Below are 20977 nucleotides of genomic sequence, written 5' to 3' on the forward strand. Positions count from 1 at the left end.
GTTTTTAAATTCACCTGCAGTTTAATTAGAACTTTTATAATTATAATAGTACAAAAAACTGTGTGGCTTCAGAAAGTAAAAACTTACGATCCCTCATCATCTCTATGAACAGATGGAAGCATCAGTACTCCTTGTTCCACTCGAGACCCACTAGGAAGATCTCCTTCCTCTTTTGTCCATACCACCGATTGATTTGGTTTTGTCTCAGTTTTTCCTATACAAGACAGGTAGGCTGGCTGACCAACGGTATAGACAACAGGCAAAGAGTCGGCAACAGTAAAAGTGACTTGATCTTCTGAAACGCGTAAGAACTGGTTAGAGAAGCAGGAAAGTGAGGTGGCTGAAAGGATGAGAAGAGGACGGGAAATCGTGAGGGGTGAGGCGAGAAGCTTGAGGTAAGCTTATTAGTGAGCTAATAAATTTTTTATAGCGGTTACCTTGAGTTAGGGTTTTCATGGTAGGCAGGCGCAGTTTAAGGGCCTGACGCCTGCCTCAAGCTTGCCGGCCTTTCACCAAATTTTGGAATTTGTATATAAATTTACAAATTTCTAATTTTCTGATTTCTATCAATTTGCTTTTAAAAAATTTGCATGGCACGAATTGAGGCGAGAGGCAGGCGAAGGTCGCCTTTAGGTCAGGCAGGCAGGCCTACGTCGAAGCGTTACCTTGAGTTACTTAAGCTTTATTTCGTTATATTTAGGTAAACTGGCACATCATATCATTTTTTTAATGAAAAAACCTGAAAAAAAGTAAAAAGTTCAGTTTTCCGACTGAAAAAATTCTCGGGAAATTTTCTCGTTTGCAATGATATTCCGGATGCTGCCCGGCAAATCAATTTTTCTCGAGCTAACCCTATTATTTTTATTTTTCGTTTCGCTGTATATTTTAGTAAAAAAATAAAAATTTTAAGATTTTTAGTTCTCCTTTTCCAATCTTTGTAACAAGGTTGGGCGGATTTCAACAAGTCGGAACACTGCCGGAATTGAAATTTCCGGCAAATTGGCAGACCTGCAATTTGCCGATTTTCCACATATGTTAACAAAAAAACTTGGCAAACGGCAATTACCGCCAAACCCTGCTTTGTACACAACGTTTTTTAAATTATGAACTGCAAATCCACTAACTTCAGAAAAAACTGCAAATTTTTGGTTCAGGACAAAACAACTCCGGTATACTTCTCACTTCTGAAAAATTACAACAATTCACAAAACAACTCCACGTCAAACGTTTGTGATACCTTGCTAGATTTATTGAATTTTATCATCGGTACATAAACTCAAAAAAAGTTATGGATAATAGTTGTAAGTAAAAGTCGAAAAGGCACAAAAATTATATATCAAGAAAAAAACGATGAATGTATTTTTGAGCACCACAGAGCAAGAGCCGAAGACGACAAGAATTGGGTGGGGGTGAAGAAAATAGAAGAAAAATTCCAAATTATATATATATACGTTTGGGAATTATGTGTAACACACCGGTTACCGCTGGGGCAGTGGAAAAGAAAAAAAGTTGAAAAACAAATTAAAAAATGGTTAAAACAAAACACACTCAGGCACACTAGTTTGTTTAGAGATACTGTTACATTTTACTGTTGGGAGGGGAACCTTGTATGATTTTTTTTTTCAAAGTTTTCTTTAAAATCTTAGAACCACGAGCCAAAGAGCTTGGTAGTGGTTCGGGTTTTGCGAGAAAGTGGCCCATTTTGAGCGTTGCGTCTACGATGCCTCAAACGACGCCCCCGACGATTTCCCAAGTGTTTTCGCTTGCGTTTTCCGGATCCGACGTTGAGCACTGTTCGTGTTTGAAGTGGTCCCGCTTTTGTCTTGGCGACGCATCTGTAGACGCCAGCGTTGTCTTCCTTGAGATCAGTGAACAAGAGACGTCCTCCGGTTACCTGGAATATAGTTGAGCTTTGAATAGTTTCAAAAGATATCGATAAATATAAATTATAATGTTGTTTTGTGGTTTGAGAAGTCTAGCTTTAAATTCCGTATTCAAATGTGGCGTTCAGAAAATTATTTTGTCGGCAAGTTCGCCGAATCGAAAAATTGCCGGTTTGCCGATTTGCCGAAAGTTTTTAGAGGGATTTTTTATAAATTCTGAAATTTTCAAATATGTGCAAACCCACATTTTGGGCACTTTTCCGGCAAATTCAACAAATTAAAAATTTGCCGGTTTGCCGATTTGCCAGAATTTTAAATGTTTAATTCCAACAATTTGTCGATTTGCCGAGAAAAATCGTTTGCCGTTCAGATATTAAAAAATTGCTTCATTCAGTAATTAAATTTTGAATATAGTTATTCAACTAATAATGTTTTCATTATTTTTCAATTATATTTAGATCTAGGCTAAACAGCCACGTTGTAGCATCAAATTAATTTTTGTAAAATAAAATTTCCAAACTTTAACCTCACCACTTCACAAAACAACTTTCATCATGCAAACAGAACGTTGTTTTTTTTTTGGAAAACAAACTCCAATCAACTAATTTTAAAACTATAATCAGAATCAACCGGGGAAAATCAAATTATATCTTCAAAACAATAAATTGATGAAAAATTAGAAAACGAATAGGGGTTTGGATTCCTAGTCAAAATCTCAATCACTATATCTTCACAACTTACGGTCGTGTTGCAAACAACGTCATGTCTAAGTATAGGATACACCTGAAACCGAATCTCGCTAGGTTTACTAGCTGAGGAAAGAAATCTGAAGAAATCTGAAACGATGGGAAACAACGATTACCTGAGCATTTGGTGGAAGATCATCATTTCCTTCTTTGGTCCATGAGATCACAGCCGATGGGTCTCCAGTTACCTTACAGTCAAACCAGGCACGATCCCCGATTTGTGGTGATTCAGAGGAAACTTCGAGAAGCACTTGGATAATAGTATCAGGTACTGAAATTAAATATTGAGGAGATTTCTCGGGTTTACGAATTGCACAACAAGTACTTTTTGAGGTGGAAATTTAAAAAAAATTCTCCCTTTGTTAAAGATATTTAAATTCAATAAAAATAACTTCGCTACTCATTCTAAAGACAGCGGTTCAGCTTATTTCCTAACCGTTCAATATCTCTTTGAACGACATTTTTTACTTTCTATCAAAAGCTTTAAAAAATAATTTTGCTATACGAAAGTTAAGAAAGTAGTTATACTTGAAACCTTTTCAGATTGAATTCTACAAATTTCAAAATGCAGCACTTCAGCTAAAATTTTTAGTGGCCTATTTAAAACACCCTCTTTCAATTGGCGTAGATTTCATATGGAAGTAAATGGTTTCCATGTCAGAAAAAAAACTAACCAAACATTTGAGCGGTCACAAATCCTTCAACAACGTTTCCATCGAACGAAACCTTGCAAACATAGGTTCCAGCAGATGCATCGTCGAATTCCTTGATCTCAATCTTGTTGCCATTTGGAACTGCCTTGGATGGAAGATCTCCGTTTTCGTAGGTCCAGTCGACCTTTGATCCTGGTACCGAGTAGATTGGGCAGGTGAAGGACGCATCGGATTTATCGTCGAACTTCACGATTTGAGCATCTGGAAAATGAATATGGTTCTACAAAACTTATAGAAAAAAATTTGCAATTTTTGTCCGTTGTGCCATTTTCTATGTCATTTTTCGCCTAAATCCTAATTCCTAGAATCTCACGAGATTTGTCCTGTTGTCCAACGGAAACCGCGGTGAACGCAGATCCGATGACCAATCCATTGTTATCTTCGACATTGCATCTATAAACTCCAAAATCGTTTGACGGGTCGGCCTTGGTGATCTCGAGAGTTGGCTCGGTGCCAAGTTGACGGACAAGGGATCCGCCACGGAGGAGAGCCCACTTGAAGTGTTCACCGTTTTCGGCTCCTGGAAAAAATAATTGCTTGGCTCAAGGTTTAGAGATTTTTTTATAGAGAATGTTTTTTAAAAGATCCTCTTCGTGAAACTTGATAAACTACGGAACCATCAGTTTATTCTATGTATCTAAATATTATCCTATAGTGTTTAAAGTATTTCAAACTAAATTAATTTTTAAATAGTTACAAAAAAATTATGTTGTCAATATTTATTTCAAGTAACGTAGGGTTTTTCTTATAATTTCTAATTTCAAAATTACGTAAAAATTTTTAGTTTTCAAAAGTGACAAGAAAAATTGTCTATTTTTTGCAAAAACTCGTATATGTGTTAATCAACATGTATATAGTTAAGCCGTAAAAGCCCATAAGCCAATCATTCCGCAAAAATAGCAAAATTTATTATAAAAAGCATAACGAACCTTTGTGTTAAAACATATATAGACAAGTGTTAAAATATGACATGAAATCCACGACTGTCTGAAGTTCCATCTGAAATAACCCATAAACCCCTGCAAAACTTGTTAGACACTTTTTGGCACAACGGACAATGAAAAGTTAAATAGCGAATTAGTAAACACATAACCTATTGGTCCCTGCTGTAGGACAATAACAATGTTCGCCGATTGACCCACTTCGTAGTTGGTCGATTCCAACGTGCAGTAGTAGAAGCCCCGATCGCAAAGATCTGCGTGCTTGAGGTGCAAATGATTAGTATTGGCGACGTTAGTGAACGAGACAAGATCTTCGGTGGCGTGCCACCACAGGACACGTGCGTTTGGATCTGTATCCAAGAGTTATGAAAGAGTTTTTGAAACATAGTGTGTAGTAATTCTCGAGCTCCTATTTAACTTCAAATATACCAAAAAGTTTTTAATGAAAACAAAATACAGGATCAGCCAGCCTTCAATGCATTTTTTGGCTTTTTTGTGTTTCTATCCATTTTTTAAAAATAAATATAACGGAAAACTAATATATGTAGTAAGCAACGTATTTCCAATTATCAGAACGTTGTTTACAATTTTTTCATATTATCCATTTTAAAGTAATAGTACACTTTCTAAACCCGGTCAAAAACATACTGTGTAATTTTTCTGATAAAAACTTATAACATAAATACTGTAGAAAAATACGTAACCAACATTTTGTTAGTTGAAAATGTTTTGCTACCTATATCGGTCTCTGAGTTATGGCTTTTTAAACTATTTGGACTAAACACATAAACCGCAAAATAATGGAATTTTGGTCAGAAAATTGCTAAACAAATTGTTTTCAATCAACCGCCATTTCAGGTGCCACTCGAGCTCTCTGCTGAAATAACTCACCTTGAACAGAGCACTTGAGCACAATATTATCTCCCTGGGAGACAACACGAACGCGTGGTGGCTCGATTTCAACCTTTGGCTCATCGTCAGCGTTGGCGGAAGAGTGAACATGAACGGCGGCGGAAGCGATGATCTCGTTGTTACGGTAGCCGTTGCAACGGTACTCGCCGGCGTATGAATTCTGAAAGTTTTAGAAATATTATAGAAGTTCAAACACTGTCAAAGCCGAGCTACTCACCTTAAAGCTTGGGAAGTGCAAAAGTCCTGGCTCATTATGCTCTTCGACGTCAGTTGGAAGTTGATCATCAACCTTCTCCCATTCGAGCCTATCAACAAGAGAGCTTCCAGTAGCGGTACAGATCAATTCTCCCTTCTCTCCTTGATCGAACCATTGGGATGATCCTCCGAGGATAGACACAGTAGCAATTCTAGATGGCTCGACGACTTCGATGTAGATGTTCTTGGTGGCAGTAGCGTGTGCGCTGGATCCCTTGCAAGTGTAAACTCCGGCATTTCCAAGTCCGACATTTGGATGTCTGATGAACTGTTCTGAGATGGTGACTGGCTTGAAGTCATCTGGAAGATCTCCACGCTCCGGTCCTGGGTCATGGAGCCATTCGACTTCTGGCTCCGGATCTCCTGGGGCGCCGAATGCCTCGCATTTTACTTGAAGTGGTTCGCCAACTGTCACGATCAATTTTGGTCCGGGTGGATTCGTTTTAACCGTAAGAGACGGTCCGATGTTGACGTTTCCGTGATCGGAAGCCTCTCCAATAGGATTCGAAGCTGTGCAAGTGTAGTCTCCGTTGAGCTCGGAGCGGCCGTTGGAGAAGTCGAGAATATTTGGCTCAAGCGGTGTAACGTCGTGTGGTAGAGGTGATCCGTTGGGTCCAGTCCATGTAATCTTTGGAGTAGGCGATCCTGTAGTAATACATCTGAACTGATGTCGCTCTCCTGGCTTCCCATTCCAGGTTCGTGGCTCCACGACGGCTGTTGGAGGCTCTTGGTCTGAAACGTCAAGGCTCATGAATCATGTTATCCGTTGTTATCATCTTAAGTTTTGGAGAAAGAAAAGTGAAAGGATAGATTAAAAACACTAGGTAGAAAAATGTGTGGTGCAAACCCTCAGTGACTTCCAGTCTGACTGGATCCGCGACTCCGGTTCCAAAATCGTTAGTGGCCGAGCACACGTATTCCCCGACATTTCTATCGCCGGCTTCAGAGATCACAATATCATCTCCATCCTGGTTCACATGTTCCGGAAGAGGTCCATTTTCCTCTCGGAATCCCCACCTGATGCGTGCCGGAGTGTCCGAGTGCGCGACACAGTTGAATCGTGCTGGTGAGCCAGGTGCCACGGAAAGAAGTGGTGGTGTGGCAACTGGACGTGGTGGAGTGCCTTCTGAAAGTGAATGTGGGATAGATGAGAAGTGGGAGTGAACAGGGGATTTGAACCGGATTTGGAGAAGGAAAACTGAAGAAAGGAAAAAAGGCAAAAAGGAAAAAGGAAACCCAAAAATCATAGGTGAAAAGAAACAAAAGGCAAACCAGGTGTGACGTTCAAGGTGCTTGGGTTTGTCTTCACTGGTGGGCTATTCTCTGGGGAATATAAACAAACGTATTCTCCGGCATCCTGCAATTGTGTCGACGGAATCGTCAAGACTCCACGATCATCACTAGATCCAAATGGAAGCCCTTTTCCGTCAACTCTCTCGAAGGAGAGATGCTGAGCAGCCGATGGGTTTCCGGGTACTGTACACTGAATGCGTGCTGGATCTCCTTCAGGGATTGTCTGTGTTTGTGGGGTGATCACTGGGTGCTGTGGTGGACCTGAATTAATTGAAAGAAACATGTATACAACGACACGATATGATTACACACACGCCACGGCAAGAAACGTGCAATAGAGGATAACTTAAGGATAGAAATGTTCAATGCAAAAACTAACGAGCTTCGACTTGTGGTGGAGCAGCGGCGTTGGTAACATGAACGGTCGCTGGGGTTGAGTCGATTGGCGCTCCGGTATCTGGATCACGAGCGGTACAGATGTAGTCTCCCTCGTCGGTGAGCTCGGCTCTCTGAACAGCCAAGAGCCCATTGTTCTCATCGGCGTCCTCGTTAAGTTGTCCCGAGACTCTTCTGAACGTGAGCTGAACACTTGGATGTCCGGGCACGTAGCATCTGATTTTGAAGGGTGATCCTTCTGGCACGGTTTGCTCGGCTGGGTCGATAATTGGACGAATTGCTGAAAGGGTGGGATAGGAATAGAAAACCAAAGGATAGAAGGAAAAAGTTTCATGCATTTTTGGGAAATTTGGAAAATCTTCAAATAAAAAACTGCAAATCACACTGAAAAAATCCCTGAAACGAAGAAGAAAAACTCACGCGACTTGACGATAACTCTGGCTGGATTCGATTCAACGGGTCTGTTAGTGGTTGGGTCCGTGGCGATACAGATGTACTCATCCTCGTCCGACTTGAGGGTTCTTGGAATCTCAAGGTTTCCTTGGGAGAATCTGGCGTGTGCTGGCAATGGACGACGGCCTCTTTTGACAAACTGGAGTTGGATGTTTGGATGTCCGGGAACCCAGCAGCGGATTCGCGATGGTTCTCCTTCATTGACAGTTTGCACTGGTGGATCGACTTGGGGTTGGATGGCTTGTGCTGAAACATAAAAACATGATACTTCCAGCACAGAAAAGTGAAAAACTTACGTTGATTAACATTAAGTCTGGCAGGTGGTGATAGTTGTGTGCTGCCATCTGGTTCAGTGGAAGTACACTCGTACTCTCCAGCATCATGCAATTGGGACTTGTCGATTCTCAGGAATCCATCTCTTTCGAGAATTCCATTTGGAAGTGGTCTTCCGTCCTTTCTAGACCATTTGAGCTGAGCACGTGGTTGTCCTGGAACCCAGCATCTGAACTGAGCTGGATCGTTCACATTGACTGTCTGGTTTGGAGGGTCGATTTGTGGAGCGGCGCCACGTTGTGGTGGGGCTGGATCTCTGATGTTCAGCTGCACTGGCTCCGATTGAAGTGGAGTGTTGTCTGATGGATCGGTGGCGGTGCACACGTATTGTCCGACTTCTTGATCAGAGGCACGTGGGATATGAAGGATTCCTTGTTGTTCTTGGACTCCGCTTGGAAGTGGAGCACCTCCTGGACGAGACCATCTGAGTTGGACATTGGAGTTTCCGGGCACCCAGCACTTGAAACGAGCTGGTTGGTCACGATCAACGGTCTGACGGATTGGGTCGACCTTTGGTGGGATCACAGCTTTAAAAAATTGGAAGTTCATTTTTTGTTAAATTATTTAGGGCTACTTGCAAAAGTTTTTAAACAATGAAACATTGAATTTGAAACACTATTAGTACACATGGTGCACTCAACGTCAAAATTTCAAAAATCACTCAAAAACTCCATTTCACAGCAATAACACCCACGTTTTTTAACTTCAAGCACTGCGGGTGGACTCTGTCCGGTTCCATACTGGTTGGCGGCAGAACAAATGTATCTTCCGGCGTGATGAAGTTGAGATTGAGGAATCTTGAGCGCATTTCCAGTCTGGTAGACACCATGTGGAAGTGGTCCACCCAGTTGCTCACGATGCCAGGTGATCTGGCAATCTGGTATACCTGGAACCCAACAACGGAAGGCTGCTGGCTCTCCTTCGTTGACAACAAGATGTGGTGGATCGATTACCGGCTGTGGTGGGCGTCCGCCTGAATAGATAAAAACCATTCCACATGCTTTAAATTTGGGGGAAAAAATGTTCAAATGGATTTTCAAAAAGTTAATTTATTTTAGTATAGAAATGTTAAGTGTTTGTAGTTAAAAAACCAAAAAAAAAAAAGATTATTAAATGTACAAACTTATTCTTTTGGAAATTGTTAGCAAAGCATCGTCAGTTGCATATTGGGTTATTGTCGTCGCAGTACACCTGTACTGTCCTGCATTTTCAGCTTCAACGCCTTTTAGAACCAAATAGCCGTCGTAGGCTTTGGCGTTCGGTGGAAGGCTCATCTCGCCGACTTTTGTCCACTCCACGTGGATTTTTTCAGTCTGAAAATGTTGAGAAACTCAAAAACAAAAAATGAAAATGTTAGTGTTAATGCTGAAAGAGATAGGAAAACCTTTAAATTTAGAGTTTCGATTAGAGGAATTTTACTGGCTGTTAATTTTTGCTCTGACCGCTTGAATTTTGGCTAGCAAGCATTTCACATTTTTTATTGATTCGAAAAGGAGCATTTTAAGTTTTCATAAAGTTTTCATTCAGACTCCCAAATTTTGCAGACTTTTGATGGTTTGAAGAGTTTTCTGGAGGCTTTATTTTTATCACTAAATTTAAAATTTTGTTAATTGAAAAAATCGTTCAAAATCTACTCGTCTCAAATTGCCTCACAGTATCTGAACTTCAGCAGTCGGAGCTTTTGGGGAGCAAACAGTTCAAATAGCTTTCTTTAGTTTCCAAATCAGTGGTGTGCGGCAAATTTGCCGAACTTGCCGAGTTTGGCAAATTTTTTAAAGTGGATTTGCCGAATTTGCCGAGCTCGGAAAATTTAGAAATTGGCGGCACACACCACAAATTGGGTTTTAAACAATTTGGCCGAAACTATTGATTTCGTTTTTAAAAAACTTATAGTAAAATAACATAAAATTGAGTTATTTTTAATTTTATGTAGGCAAAAATCAAACTTGTGCTCCGGAGTTTGCTCAGTACGGCAAATTTGCCGAATTCGCCGTGTTTGCAGCGCTCGGAAAATTTTGAGATTTGCCGCAAACCCCTGTTCCAAACTTGAAACAACTTAAAAAAAATAATTCAACTAACCAACTGAAAATTGTTGTATTTTTTTAGCTGACCAAAATATGAGCTTTCAAAAACAAAAATTTTCAGCACCAATTCCTCCAGATCAAAATCATATGTTAATTATTACCGTATAGCCAGTCACTTGGCAAATCCAATGAACTCTATCTCCTGGTAGAGCTATTTGTCGTTTTGGCTCCATTATCCTCACGCGAAGCACTATAGAAAAGTGGATTAATAAAAAACTCAAAAACTAACTCAATTGTCAAAAAAAAAATCATAAAACAGAAGTAGCTCATATTAATCTGTAACTTTTTCTGGGACGACGAAGAGACATGTTGGGACAGACTTGACCAGACGACAGATAGAGACAATATTACAATATGTTTATTGATTGGTTTTTTGTTATGTGGCAGTGTGACGACATATCATAAAATATATGGTAAAATATATGAAAATGGAAATATATATGTATGTAGAGATTTCTGTGTGTGGGTGGGGGATATTTTGAAACAATAACAAATGATAAAGAAGCAAAACGGATCAAGTGATTGCGGGAAAAATAGTGTGGAAATTTAATTGTTTTTTTTTCTATAAATTTTCTTTTAAAGATATAAACTTTTGAATCACTTTTAGACATGATACAAACAAACAAGCACGGAACGGAAACATTGAGACACACGCAAACACATGATTATTTACTAGTTTCTGTTTCCACGATCATTAAGGGCTTTTCGATAGATCAACCCCCTAATGATGATAGAAACGAGACCGAACGCGAATTCGTCGTCGTCGGTGGCGACGTTGACCCGACGAATTCTGGCTGGGCGAGTTTCGGGCGAAATCACCTTCATGTGGCTTCTGCACAAACGTGATGTCCTCGTTGGTGACCTGTCCGATTGGTTCGCACACGCGTCCGGCTGGCTTGTTTGAGCGGGTGTATCCTGGAGCACACTCGTTGCACAAGCGTCCCTGGAGTCCGGCTGGACAGATGCGGCACGCCACTTGTCCTTCGTTATCGAGGTAGCAGTCGGAGGCTCCTCTGAAATTAAGAGAGTTATGGATGTATATAACGTTAACTCAATACGCAGAAAAAGCTGAGGCTCCCTATCTAGCAAAAATCTCTCAGAAATCCAACTCACGGGCATGGGCATGGAGTACAATCGTATGGGGATCCCTTGGTAGCATCTCCGTAGTAGCCCTTCTTGCATCTCTCGCAATGCGTTCCTTCGGTGTTGTGCTCACAGAGCAAGCATCTTCCGAACGAATCACAACCTCTTGGGGAGTGATTGTTGCAATGGCATGGGGCGCGTGTGGCTTCTGGTTGGCAGTCATTTGGAGTTCCACGACGAGCATCACCAACAAATCCTGGCTTGCATCTTTCGCACTGATCTCCTTCGGTGTTGTGTTGACAATCCAAGCAATAACCGTACTCCTTGTCGCATTGGCTAGCGTGTCCGTTGCACTCGCACTTCTCGCAAAGTCCAAGGTAAAGTCCTCCTCCGGTTCTGGAGTATCCTGGAGCACAGTCCTCGCAGGAAGTTCCAACGTATCCAGGTGGGCAGATGCACTGTTCGACTTCAGCAGCGGTGAGTCCTTGACCGTATGGTTCAGCAAACTCGAGGTTGGCAGAGAGAAGTTGAGAATCGGTGCAGTCATCGTTATAGGTGGACTTGATAAGAAGGGTGTCAAGATCGGCGAGAGTCATGAGGAGATGCTCGCGGGTTGCTTGTTGACCATCAACTCGTTGCCAGCTATAAATAGTTAGAATTAAAAATAAGTTATGGAAATAAAACAGTACCTAGTCTCAATAATCTTGATTTGAACCTTGTTCTCTCTGTCAGCGTAGAATGGCTCTCTGTGCTTGTATTGAAGAGCAATGTCGTTTCCCTAAAAATCACAATAATATCTAATTTTTGAAAAAGGTTCTAGCTTACTCTAAGAATGACATCAGCGGACTGATCGGAGTTGCCATTTCCAGAGAACTTGAAGGTGTACTCCAAAGTTCCTCCGTACGAGGTTACCTTATCTCCCAAAAACTTCTCTGGAAGCTTCCAGTACAAAGTCTGTCCGCGAGCCTCCTCGAAGCTTCTGAACTCAATGGCTTGTCCAGAAAGCTCGGCACGGGTTTGTGGAGAGTATGGTTGGCGGGAGTCCGAGGTGGTGAGCTCGAGCTGGTCACGATCCCCACGAGCATAATCAATAGAAACCTGAAGAAAGTGATGGTTGAACACATATTTTTGACAGGTGAATAGGAGAATGATCGGATTAAAATATTAAAAATGTATGTAATTTGCAAATATTTTTCTACACAAATAAACTAATACCTAAAGTGCAAGTTGTTATCACTTACATTTAAAATAAGGGTGGACAACAAGAATATTTTTAGTTATTTCTAAATCTATTACAAAGATGGTCAAGGTTCGAATTGTCCACCCTGAATACTTACGCTTGTTCTTCGATAGCTGGAAGCAGAACATTGTTGAGTGACACCTGAGCAGAAGCAAGGAATACATCCTTGTGGGTTAGTTGGAGCGAGCCCGAACGAGTTCGGCGCGCATCGATCACAATTTGGTCCGATCACCGACGCCTTACATTGACACTGTCCTTGAGCTGGTGCAGTTGGAGCGACGGCTCCTGGCCCGCACTGCTGATGTCTTGGTTGAATTGGGACACAGGTTCCGAGGTATGGGCCGTAGCCACTGCGCTCGTATCCTGGAGCGCAATCCTCACAGGATGTTCCAAGATATCCTGGTGGACAGACGCACTGTTCAACTTCAAGTGCAAGACCATCAGGGGTATAGCGGTCTACTGCGATCTCCCAGGAGACATCACCAAGTGAGGTGGAAGTCTGATGGGCAACGTGAGTGGCTCGGATCAGGAACGCGTCAAGATCAGCAAGAACCATGAGAAGATCCTCACGAGTTGCAGCGGCTCCATTGAGTTGTTCATAGTTAGTCTCATAGGTCTCCACTGTAATTCTAACAGGGGAGTCTGACCGGAGAACATGCTCTTGGTTGCGGACGCGGTGGACCAAGATGTTCTGGTTACCCTTGAGAACAACCATCGGCTCACTGCTATGATGTCCGGAACCGGAGAACTCAATCTCAAACTCCATCTTCCCGCCGTAGGCTGTGACCTTGTCTCCGAGGAATCGCTGTGGAAGACGCCAGTACTTGGCAACTCCATCAGTGGTGCCGTCGAAGGTAAGGTATCCGGTCTTGAAGAACGAAAATGGAGTATTTCGGTCAATAGTTCTCTCCTCGATATCCGAAATGGTGACTCCTTCGGCATCTCCAGCAAACATAAGACGGTCCTGAAGAACTCCGATTAGATTTTTCAGATTGGCAAGATTTCTCTTTTCGGTCGGGATGGATGCAGGGCTTCATTCCAGGGAGCAGCATGCAAAGAACAGTTAGAAACAAAGGGAGTTGGTTAATAGCTTTAACTTAAACATAAAAATATAAACTTCACAATCGGACAGGGACATGAAGACAAACACTTACACAAGCGGCGTCCTGAAACAGTAGGCATTAACGTTTTGACAAGACGATATCACAATTTGTGCAAAATATTTCAAAAAATAACGGGATGAGAGAATATGATCTTACGGTATTTTTAGATGACATGAATCATGCAACACTGAGTTTTCAGAAAAATGTAACATTTGGATTTAGATTCAATACCGTTACTTCACATCCTCAATCACCCAAAATTCAGAAAAAAAACCACTAACCTTGGTACGGTAGTGTCCACTGCTGCGACAATCATTCGATACTCCAAAGCAGAAGCACTTCAAGCATCCCTCTGGGCTCTTCTCAGACAAGTGGAATGCTCCTGGCTTGCACTGATCACAGTTTGGTCCGGTGACTTGGCTCTTGCACTCGCAGGTTCCATAGTTGTTCGGGTATGGGGTGACGGCTCCACGAGTGTCACAGCTGGCTCTCTGTGGTGGAGCGGTTGGTGGCTGTGGTGGTTGTGGACGTGGATCATCGACGACGCGAACGATGCAGTCTGGGGTGGCGAGCACGCGGCCCTTCACGTTGATCGCCTCGCAAGTGTAGGCTCCCTGGTCGACTGGTCTGAAAATTGGGATATATAGGTTGGGTGATTTTTCATCACTGATCATCTCCACCTTCACTTTTTTTTGGTTTCTCAGTTTCCCTTCTCTTACAAGAATTATAATTCTCAACGGTTTGATGCAGTCAATTAAATGCTACATACATATATCTAATTCATAAATGAATTTGATTGAAAGTGTTGCATGAGAGACAATCAAAATGGAACCGGTCCTACTATGCCCACACACCACTCTCACCTCTCCTCACAATATCGCTACTGAAAAGTGATGATAAGGCATTGGTGGGGGTAGGGAAGAGATAGCTGAACTGAACTGATAGCTATCTTTTCGTCGCTGCTACCGCTCGTCTGCTATTATCACTTGCGCCCCGGGGGCAATGAATGAAGGTCGTAAATTTACACGACAATTGGTTTACAAAAACATTTGATAGTGAATGGTTAGATGAATGGACAGATGGGATGCGGGGAAAATGATGAACTGGGATGTTTTTGCAAGATATTGAGGTACCTCTATATAGATCAGTAACTGTTCAAGCCATCATCAAAGCTTCAGAGAATCCTATATTCTTCAAGAGCAATAAGGCTCAGGATGGGTTCCATTGTAATAGGTCACTTTTTCACTTTTAGCTACCAGGAGACTATCCTCATAAATTTTGTTTAAAAAACTCACTGAGCATCATGAATGGTCAATGTACCATAACCTCCTTCGGAAGTCTGCAGACAGCGTGGGGGCTCGCAAACTGGTCCCCAATTCAAACGCCAATTGATGTAAGGCTCCGGTACGGCGACGGCCTTACAGGTCAACGAGAACGTTGTTCCACGTGGCACTTGAAGGTTGGTTTGTGGTGGATCGACGACGGTTGGCTGCACGCATCCGACCTCGTCAGAACCATCGTGACAATCGTTGGTTCCGTCACAGTGGAAGGACGATGGAACACATTGGCGACGGTCGTGGCATTGGAACTCGGTTGGCTTGCAGTCACTGCTGCTTGGTTTGGCGTCTGAAAATTTCAAGAATGGCATGAAGATTTTTTAAAAGAATGAAATAAAAATGAGAAGATGCACTAAACCCAATACTTACTGCAGTTAAGCTCGTCAGAGTTGTCTCCACAATCGTCATCGCCATCGCAAAGCCACATTTTTTGCACGCACTTGTTATTGTTGCACTTGAACTCGTTCGGCTCGCAAGTTCTCGAGATTGCCGGGCAGTTGGCCTCGTCGGATCGATCGCGACAGTCTGGCTCTCCGTCGCAGACATAATCGTTCTTAACGCATTCGTTGTTTCCGCACGCCTTCTCGTCAGCCATGCATTGGCCGGCCTGACGGAGTCCGTTCGAGACTTCTTGGGGTCCGTCTGAAAATTTTTATAATTGTGAACGTGAAATTTTAGGACTAGAAAAATGGGGACTTACAAGACACAACACTCAACGTAGCTCTTGCTTCAACCGTGTTTCCATTGTAGTCCGACACACAGATGTATGTACCAGCATCCGAAAGTTGAACTGGATTGATGGTAAGACGACCTCCAGAATCATGAGCAGAAGATGGAAGTGGTCCACCAACACGTGCCCATCGGACTGTTGGATAAACAGAGTTGTCAGAAGTACGGGCACGGCATTCGAAGGAGACGTCACGTCCGTCGCGAACCTCCTTCTCGGATGGGAACACTGTGATTTGGACGTCAGAGGTGTCATCGTCGTCTGAGTCAATGTCTTGGTCTGAAAATGATTATGGTTATGGACGAAAGTTGATGTTCTAAGTTCTACAGCAACCGACAACTTACAGGTTTGTCTATATTTGCGGTGACGTGCCGCGTCGTTGGTGGCGACTAGTAGCAGCGCCAGAAGCGCCGCTAACACAGTCGACGACCGCTTCATAGTTCTCTATATTCAAAAACACGAACGACGTGTTTCCTACTACAGAGATCTTTGGATGCGGGCCGAGGATTTGTGTGTCTTTGGATGACCCCTGTGAAGCGATAAGAAGTTAGATATTTTGAAGATGAAAATGGTAATGGCGTGTTTTTGAGAAGTTAAGAAATAACGTAGTAAAACAATGAAGAAATACTTACTAGGGTCTAGAAAAAAATAGAGAAAATTTTCAAGTCACTATCCTATTGAACCAGTAAAAACTGCAGGCGACAACTTGCGGGACCCCACACCAAGCTAGATCTTGTTCCTGCTCCAATGTTTCTATTCTAAGATAACAAAAGAGCACTAGAAGGGGAACACATAAAAGTGCAGAATGGTGATTCGACAATTAAAGCCGATGCCTCAAAATTATAAAATTTGTGTGTGTGTCTATGTGAAGACAACATGATAGTTTTATGACCTTGGGAGGAGGAAATGAGAATGGCAGTTCGCTTAGGTTTTGGCTTGTTAGGGGGTTTCAATTTGGAATTGAGATAAAACTAGTAGAGATACAGAATATGAAAAAAAAACTAAAAGAGATCAGTGAGAGATAGGTCTGAGTTTTGGGAGAAAATTGGGCGTACTGTACTTAATTCAAAGTTCGAGAGGAGGATACTTTTGAGATGTTGATTGAAGAAAAAAAATTCTAAATTAGGTCGACAAAAGTAAAAAAAAAGACAAGGAAATGAAAATTTAATTTTTTCAACAACGAGAGAAATAGACTGCAAACCAAGAAGTTCTGATACTGTGCACGTAATAAAAAATTGGTGGCTTTGAACCAACTATCGGTCTAATTCTAAGAGAAAAGCTACAAGATATTTGAAAAATTAAAATAAATATTTCAAAAAACCAAAACCATTTAAGGTTCCTAGCCCCCTACTCAACTATTCAGCCACACCCCGGGACATCTGTCCTTCAAGCAAAAAAAAAAATTGAGAGAAAAGAAAAAAGAAATCACCAAACATGTTTGGCATTCCGATTCCCAAAAAGTCACCCAACACGATGAAAAAACGCCTATTTTGATATGATGCGGCACTTTTGCCATCAAACACTGATAGTGATGCTCACAGGCGGCGGTAGGGGGTGAGCCGCACCACATGAAGAGAAGGGAGGTTTAGGGAAAAAAGGAATGAACAAATTGAAGTATGTGGGAAGCAAAGAGAAGTGTTGATTTTTGCTAGGTAGGTCAACCCTAAACCAAACAAAAAATTCCAAAAAAAATTTGGAGCATCTGCCAGAGCTCCCAACCAAATTGAAATGTTGCATGGGACAGAGACATTCACCGTGAAGATGAAAAATTCACACAGAATCTGGTCGTGAATGTGTTTGATTGTTGGGTTGTGGGTTGGGAATGAATAAAGGAAGCCAACATAAATTGGAGAAGGAGGAGACATCTGGATTTCACGCCACAAACCCGGCAGCAAAAAAAAATTGGGATAGAGATTCGGCGTGGCACACACAAAAAATCAGTCGAATGATGAATGCGCCTGATGCGAATATGATGCAGTTCAATTGTATATAGCGTTCTATACTTTTTTAATTGGGTCTTTCCGAAGAGATATATCGAGATTAAACTTTTCGAGGAAAATGGCAATACAGAAAATTCAATTTTGAAAAAAAAATCATGACTTAATCTGAGCCCGAACTGGACTCCCAAGCCTAGTCCTGGGACTAGGTGTAAGTCTAGACTCTAAACCTAACACGATATCAATATTAAATTCCCTACCGGTTCTACAGTGTTAACACCTATCTAATCTTTGATGATCTAACGGAGGTAAATCTTGTCATGGATCCCATCAGATCCACTCTTCTGTTTCTGCACCGTCCGTGCGAAAATCAAACAATCCATCCGGCACCCTATCACAGTCAAACTAAAACAAGCAAATACAGCGATCGCAGAGACTATCCAAGCTAAAAAACTTTGCAAAAAACCTGTGAGTTTGAATTTGAAACGCTAGTAGCAAACCACTTGAACTTGAACACAAAGAATTCGCTACAACTCCCGGAGAGAACGTTCGGAGCGAAAAAAATAAGCAAAAAAAAGAAATGAGGAGAGAGAATTAGAGAAAGTGCAAATGGTGGGGGGAGGAGGAGGTGGAGAAGGAGTAAATAGAGGTAAATAAAACAAAATCTGTGGGTATCTAGATAGTTTGCACGAAAATTTTTGATTCATTTATATATTTAGTGAGGTAGGCCATAAAAAGTGGGTGGTTTGCGTGGTTTTTGCAGGGCGTTATGACTAATGATAATTTGCTTGAAAAGCAAGGAAGAGGTACAAAAAGACTATCAAAGCATCAGATTATCCAAAACTTGGAGTTCTTAAGCTTATAAACTAGGGTAAGACTAGGATGGTAGTGTAAAAAAGACTAACTTAAGACTAGGATTATACGGTTGGTAACATAGACTAGGGCATGACTAGAATTAAATAGGCAGGGTTACTGACTAGGGTAATATTTACTAACAATGTAACGTACTAGAGTAATATAGACAAGGGTATGGTGGGTATTAGAAGTTTAACTTTTTATTCGTATGAAAAGCTTTGAAGGTTTACTCCAAACACAAAATGAGATGCACAAATTACTTATAGCATCAAGTTTCACCGGAAGCTAACAGGTCCATCTGGAATCACAAAAGAGTAATTTGCACACAGAACACATGTGTTTAGGTAGCCAGTTTCTTGATAGATGGAAGGCAGTAGCAGAAGCAGACGAAAAAAGAAAGTGGACACAGGAAGTGGAACAAGATTGATTGTCATTCACTCAAATCATTTTTAGGAACATTTTGTGAAAGTTCATTTCATAAAGAAACCTTATTGAGACACTGCAAGCGGTGGGAAAGTGATATGTGAAACGAAACGAAGTGGAATGACTTTGCCTTCTGTAGAAAAAAACGGGGGGAATTTCGATTCAGAATTGCGGGCCGATGAAGAAGATGGGGCGAGCGATGGGTGTGGCTGCGTTTTTCGTAGAATGAAACAGAAACAGCCGAAAAAAAGATGGAGAAAGCAAGAAAATGTAAAGTACAGATTTTGATAGTTAGGTAGGGCAAATTTGGCGGCTTGGCTATAAGGCGACCTATGCCTGCCTCAAGCGAAAAGGCATCAGCTTGTAGTTAGGAACTTTTTCATTTATTGAAGATACGTCTGCTATGTAAAAGCCAGACCATTTTTTTCATCACTATTATATTGAATTTTGCTTGGCAATATTAAGCTGGAATGGAATAATTTAAAGCAAAACTGTATTATCTAATTTCTAGATTGACTCAAATATAAAATGATTTCAGCTACAAAAAATTTCCAGCCACATCAAAAATCCTAAAGAAAACTCAACGTGTTGGCACTTGTTGCCAGGTTGACAATCAACAAGTGGTGCCCTTGACAGTGAGACAAGTGTCAGAGAAATTGAAGAAAAAAAATGAAAAGGGATGAGATGCTCCGCGAAAGTCATGCTGCGGTTGATCGGGAGAGGAAGAGATCTAAGATGAAGAAAGGGAAATGCGATGAAGACAAAAAAAAAACGTCTTTTCCTTGTTTCTTGTTCGGAAAACAGAAACATTGGGTTGAAGATTGATGAGGTGGGTTTAGGTGGGAGAGATATTGGCAGATGGGCCAACAGCATGGTTTACTTTACTATCATAACGTGCTAAAGGTATCGTCAGTGAGATTTTAATTCAAAGCTAAAAAAAAATGACGAAGACTGCATCTGAGCCTGGGAAGGCTAAGATCTCAAGCCTAAGCCTAAATCCAAGCCTAAACCTATGCCTAAGCCTAAGCCTGGACCAAAGACTAATCCTAATTCTAAGCCATAGCCAAAGCTTAACCCCAAGCCTAATACCAGGCCTTGGCATATGCCGTCAAATTCTCCGAATCTGGCTTCTAACAGGGTGCGGTTTCTAGACAAGAAGGAAATTAGAGAAAGTGATATGATAATGGTAATTGATCACCGAATCGATAGAAATTATGGGTTTGAACGGAAGTTGAGATGAACACTTAGGATAGAAATGACAGGAAATTAGATTGAGCTGCTCAATTTTATAGGCCAATTCGTTTTTTAAAGGTTCTGACTTATTCAAACTCTACGTTTTGACTGATGGGATCTCGGGAACCCATTAGGCTCAAAGCTCCTCCTTTTCAAATTTTATGAGTCACTTATGATCTCGCTTTACGATTACAATTGTTCCGTTTCAACAAAAAAAATAGGAGGTTCAAAATGTAAGAAATTTTGAAAACCAGTCCTTCTGGAGCGACCTGATAATCAAATCAAAATGCCGAAAATTATTGAAGCGGTTATAAACGAGAGAAGAGACAGAAGGAGTGAAAAAGCAGCAGCGACGGATGCTGCAGCAACACCCATACATGACAATCATCATCATTTTTATGATGAAGACGATGATGATGGTCAAGAGATTTGAAATTGAGAAGGGGTGTGGGTGGCACTTCTTGAATATGCTTTCTTTGATTTTACTGCTAAAACAAAAATTATTAGTATTTTAGAAGTTATAATATTTTCAACGGCTATCGAAACAGTGGAGAGTTAATAAAGTTGAGTTGTTGGCAGTTTAAATTCCCTTATTAAAAAAAAACTATCAAAATTTTCCTTGCACAAAAAAATGGATGCCTGTCTGGCTACCCTGTTCATGCCTCTGATGTGTGCACGTTTCTAAAGTTAATAATATAAAATAAAATAAAAATAAATATAAAACAGTTTTTGTTTCAAAATACCTAAACCACTTATGCAACCATCAAAAAAGGATTATATGCAAAAATGAAAAAAATATAGACAGTGAGGTAGGCATAATTGATTGAAAACGTGTACAAAAATATAAAGTACAAAAATATCGACTTATAAGTACTACTTTCAATTTTTGAGGCAATGCTTTTATAGAAATTTTTAACGAAAAGTAAAAACAGTTTTTTCAATGGCATGAAACTTAGGCTACGGTAAGCACACATTATTATTTTTTTTTTCTAATTTTAAATGCGACAAGTATTTTGCTTTATTTGAACAC

General features: G+C 41.1%; 1 protein-coding gene across 17 annotated transcripts in view; it reads right to left on the reverse strand.

The window, feature by feature from the left end:
* unc-52 overlaps positions 1-20977 on the reverse strand; it is a gene marked incomplete at both ends in the record, with an annotated part of 37136 nt that overhangs the window by 3595 nt on the left and 12564 nt on the right. The window contains 25 exons of one of the 17 annotated variants that reach the window (NM_064643.10): positions 88-295; positions 1768-1894; positions 2746-2900; positions 3304-3543; positions 3656-3862; positions 5175-5355; positions 5413-6182; positions 6298-6576; positions 6723-7004; positions 7123-7419; positions 7560-7838; positions 7889-8452; positions 8620-8898; positions 9049-9238; positions 10111-10199; positions 10829-11022; positions 11123-11734; positions 11782-11870; positions 11918-12190; positions 12430-13296; positions 13717-14062; positions 14731-15061; positions 15142-15414; positions 15473-15778; positions 15844-15937. In NM_064643.10, coding sequence (NP_497044.3) covers positions 88-295; positions 1768-1894; positions 2746-2900; positions 3304-3543; positions 3656-3862; positions 5175-5355; positions 5413-6182; positions 6298-6576; positions 6723-7004; positions 7123-7419; positions 7560-7838; positions 7889-8452; positions 8620-8898; positions 9049-9238; positions 10111-10199; positions 10829-11022; positions 11123-11734; positions 11782-11870; positions 11918-12190; positions 12430-13296; positions 13717-14062; positions 14731-15061; positions 15142-15414; positions 15473-15778; positions 15844-15937 — 7532 coding nt within the window. Of the gene's footprint in view, positions 1-87; positions 296-1202; positions 1895-2745; positions 2901-3303; positions 3544-3655; positions 3863-4435; positions 4634-5174; positions 5356-5412; positions 6183-6297; positions 6577-6722; positions 7005-7122; positions 7420-7559; positions 7839-7888; positions 8453-8619; positions 8899-9048; positions 9239-10110; positions 10200-10348; positions 11023-11122; positions 11735-11781; positions 11871-11917; positions 12191-12429; positions 13297-13486; positions 13499-13716; positions 14063-14730; positions 15062-15141; positions 15415-15472; positions 15779-15843; positions 16029-20977 lie in introns of those variants that run through there. The other 16 variants (NM_064645.6, NM_001267517.3, NM_001377905.2 and 13 more) reach the window with 16 other exon arrangements.

The sequence above is a fragment of the Caenorhabditis elegans genome, chromosome II, assembly GCF_000002985.6.
Source record: "Caenorhabditis elegans chromosome II".
NCBI classification, from domain to species: domain Eukaryota; kingdom Metazoa; phylum Nematoda; class Chromadorea; order Rhabditida; family Rhabditidae; genus Caenorhabditis; species Caenorhabditis elegans.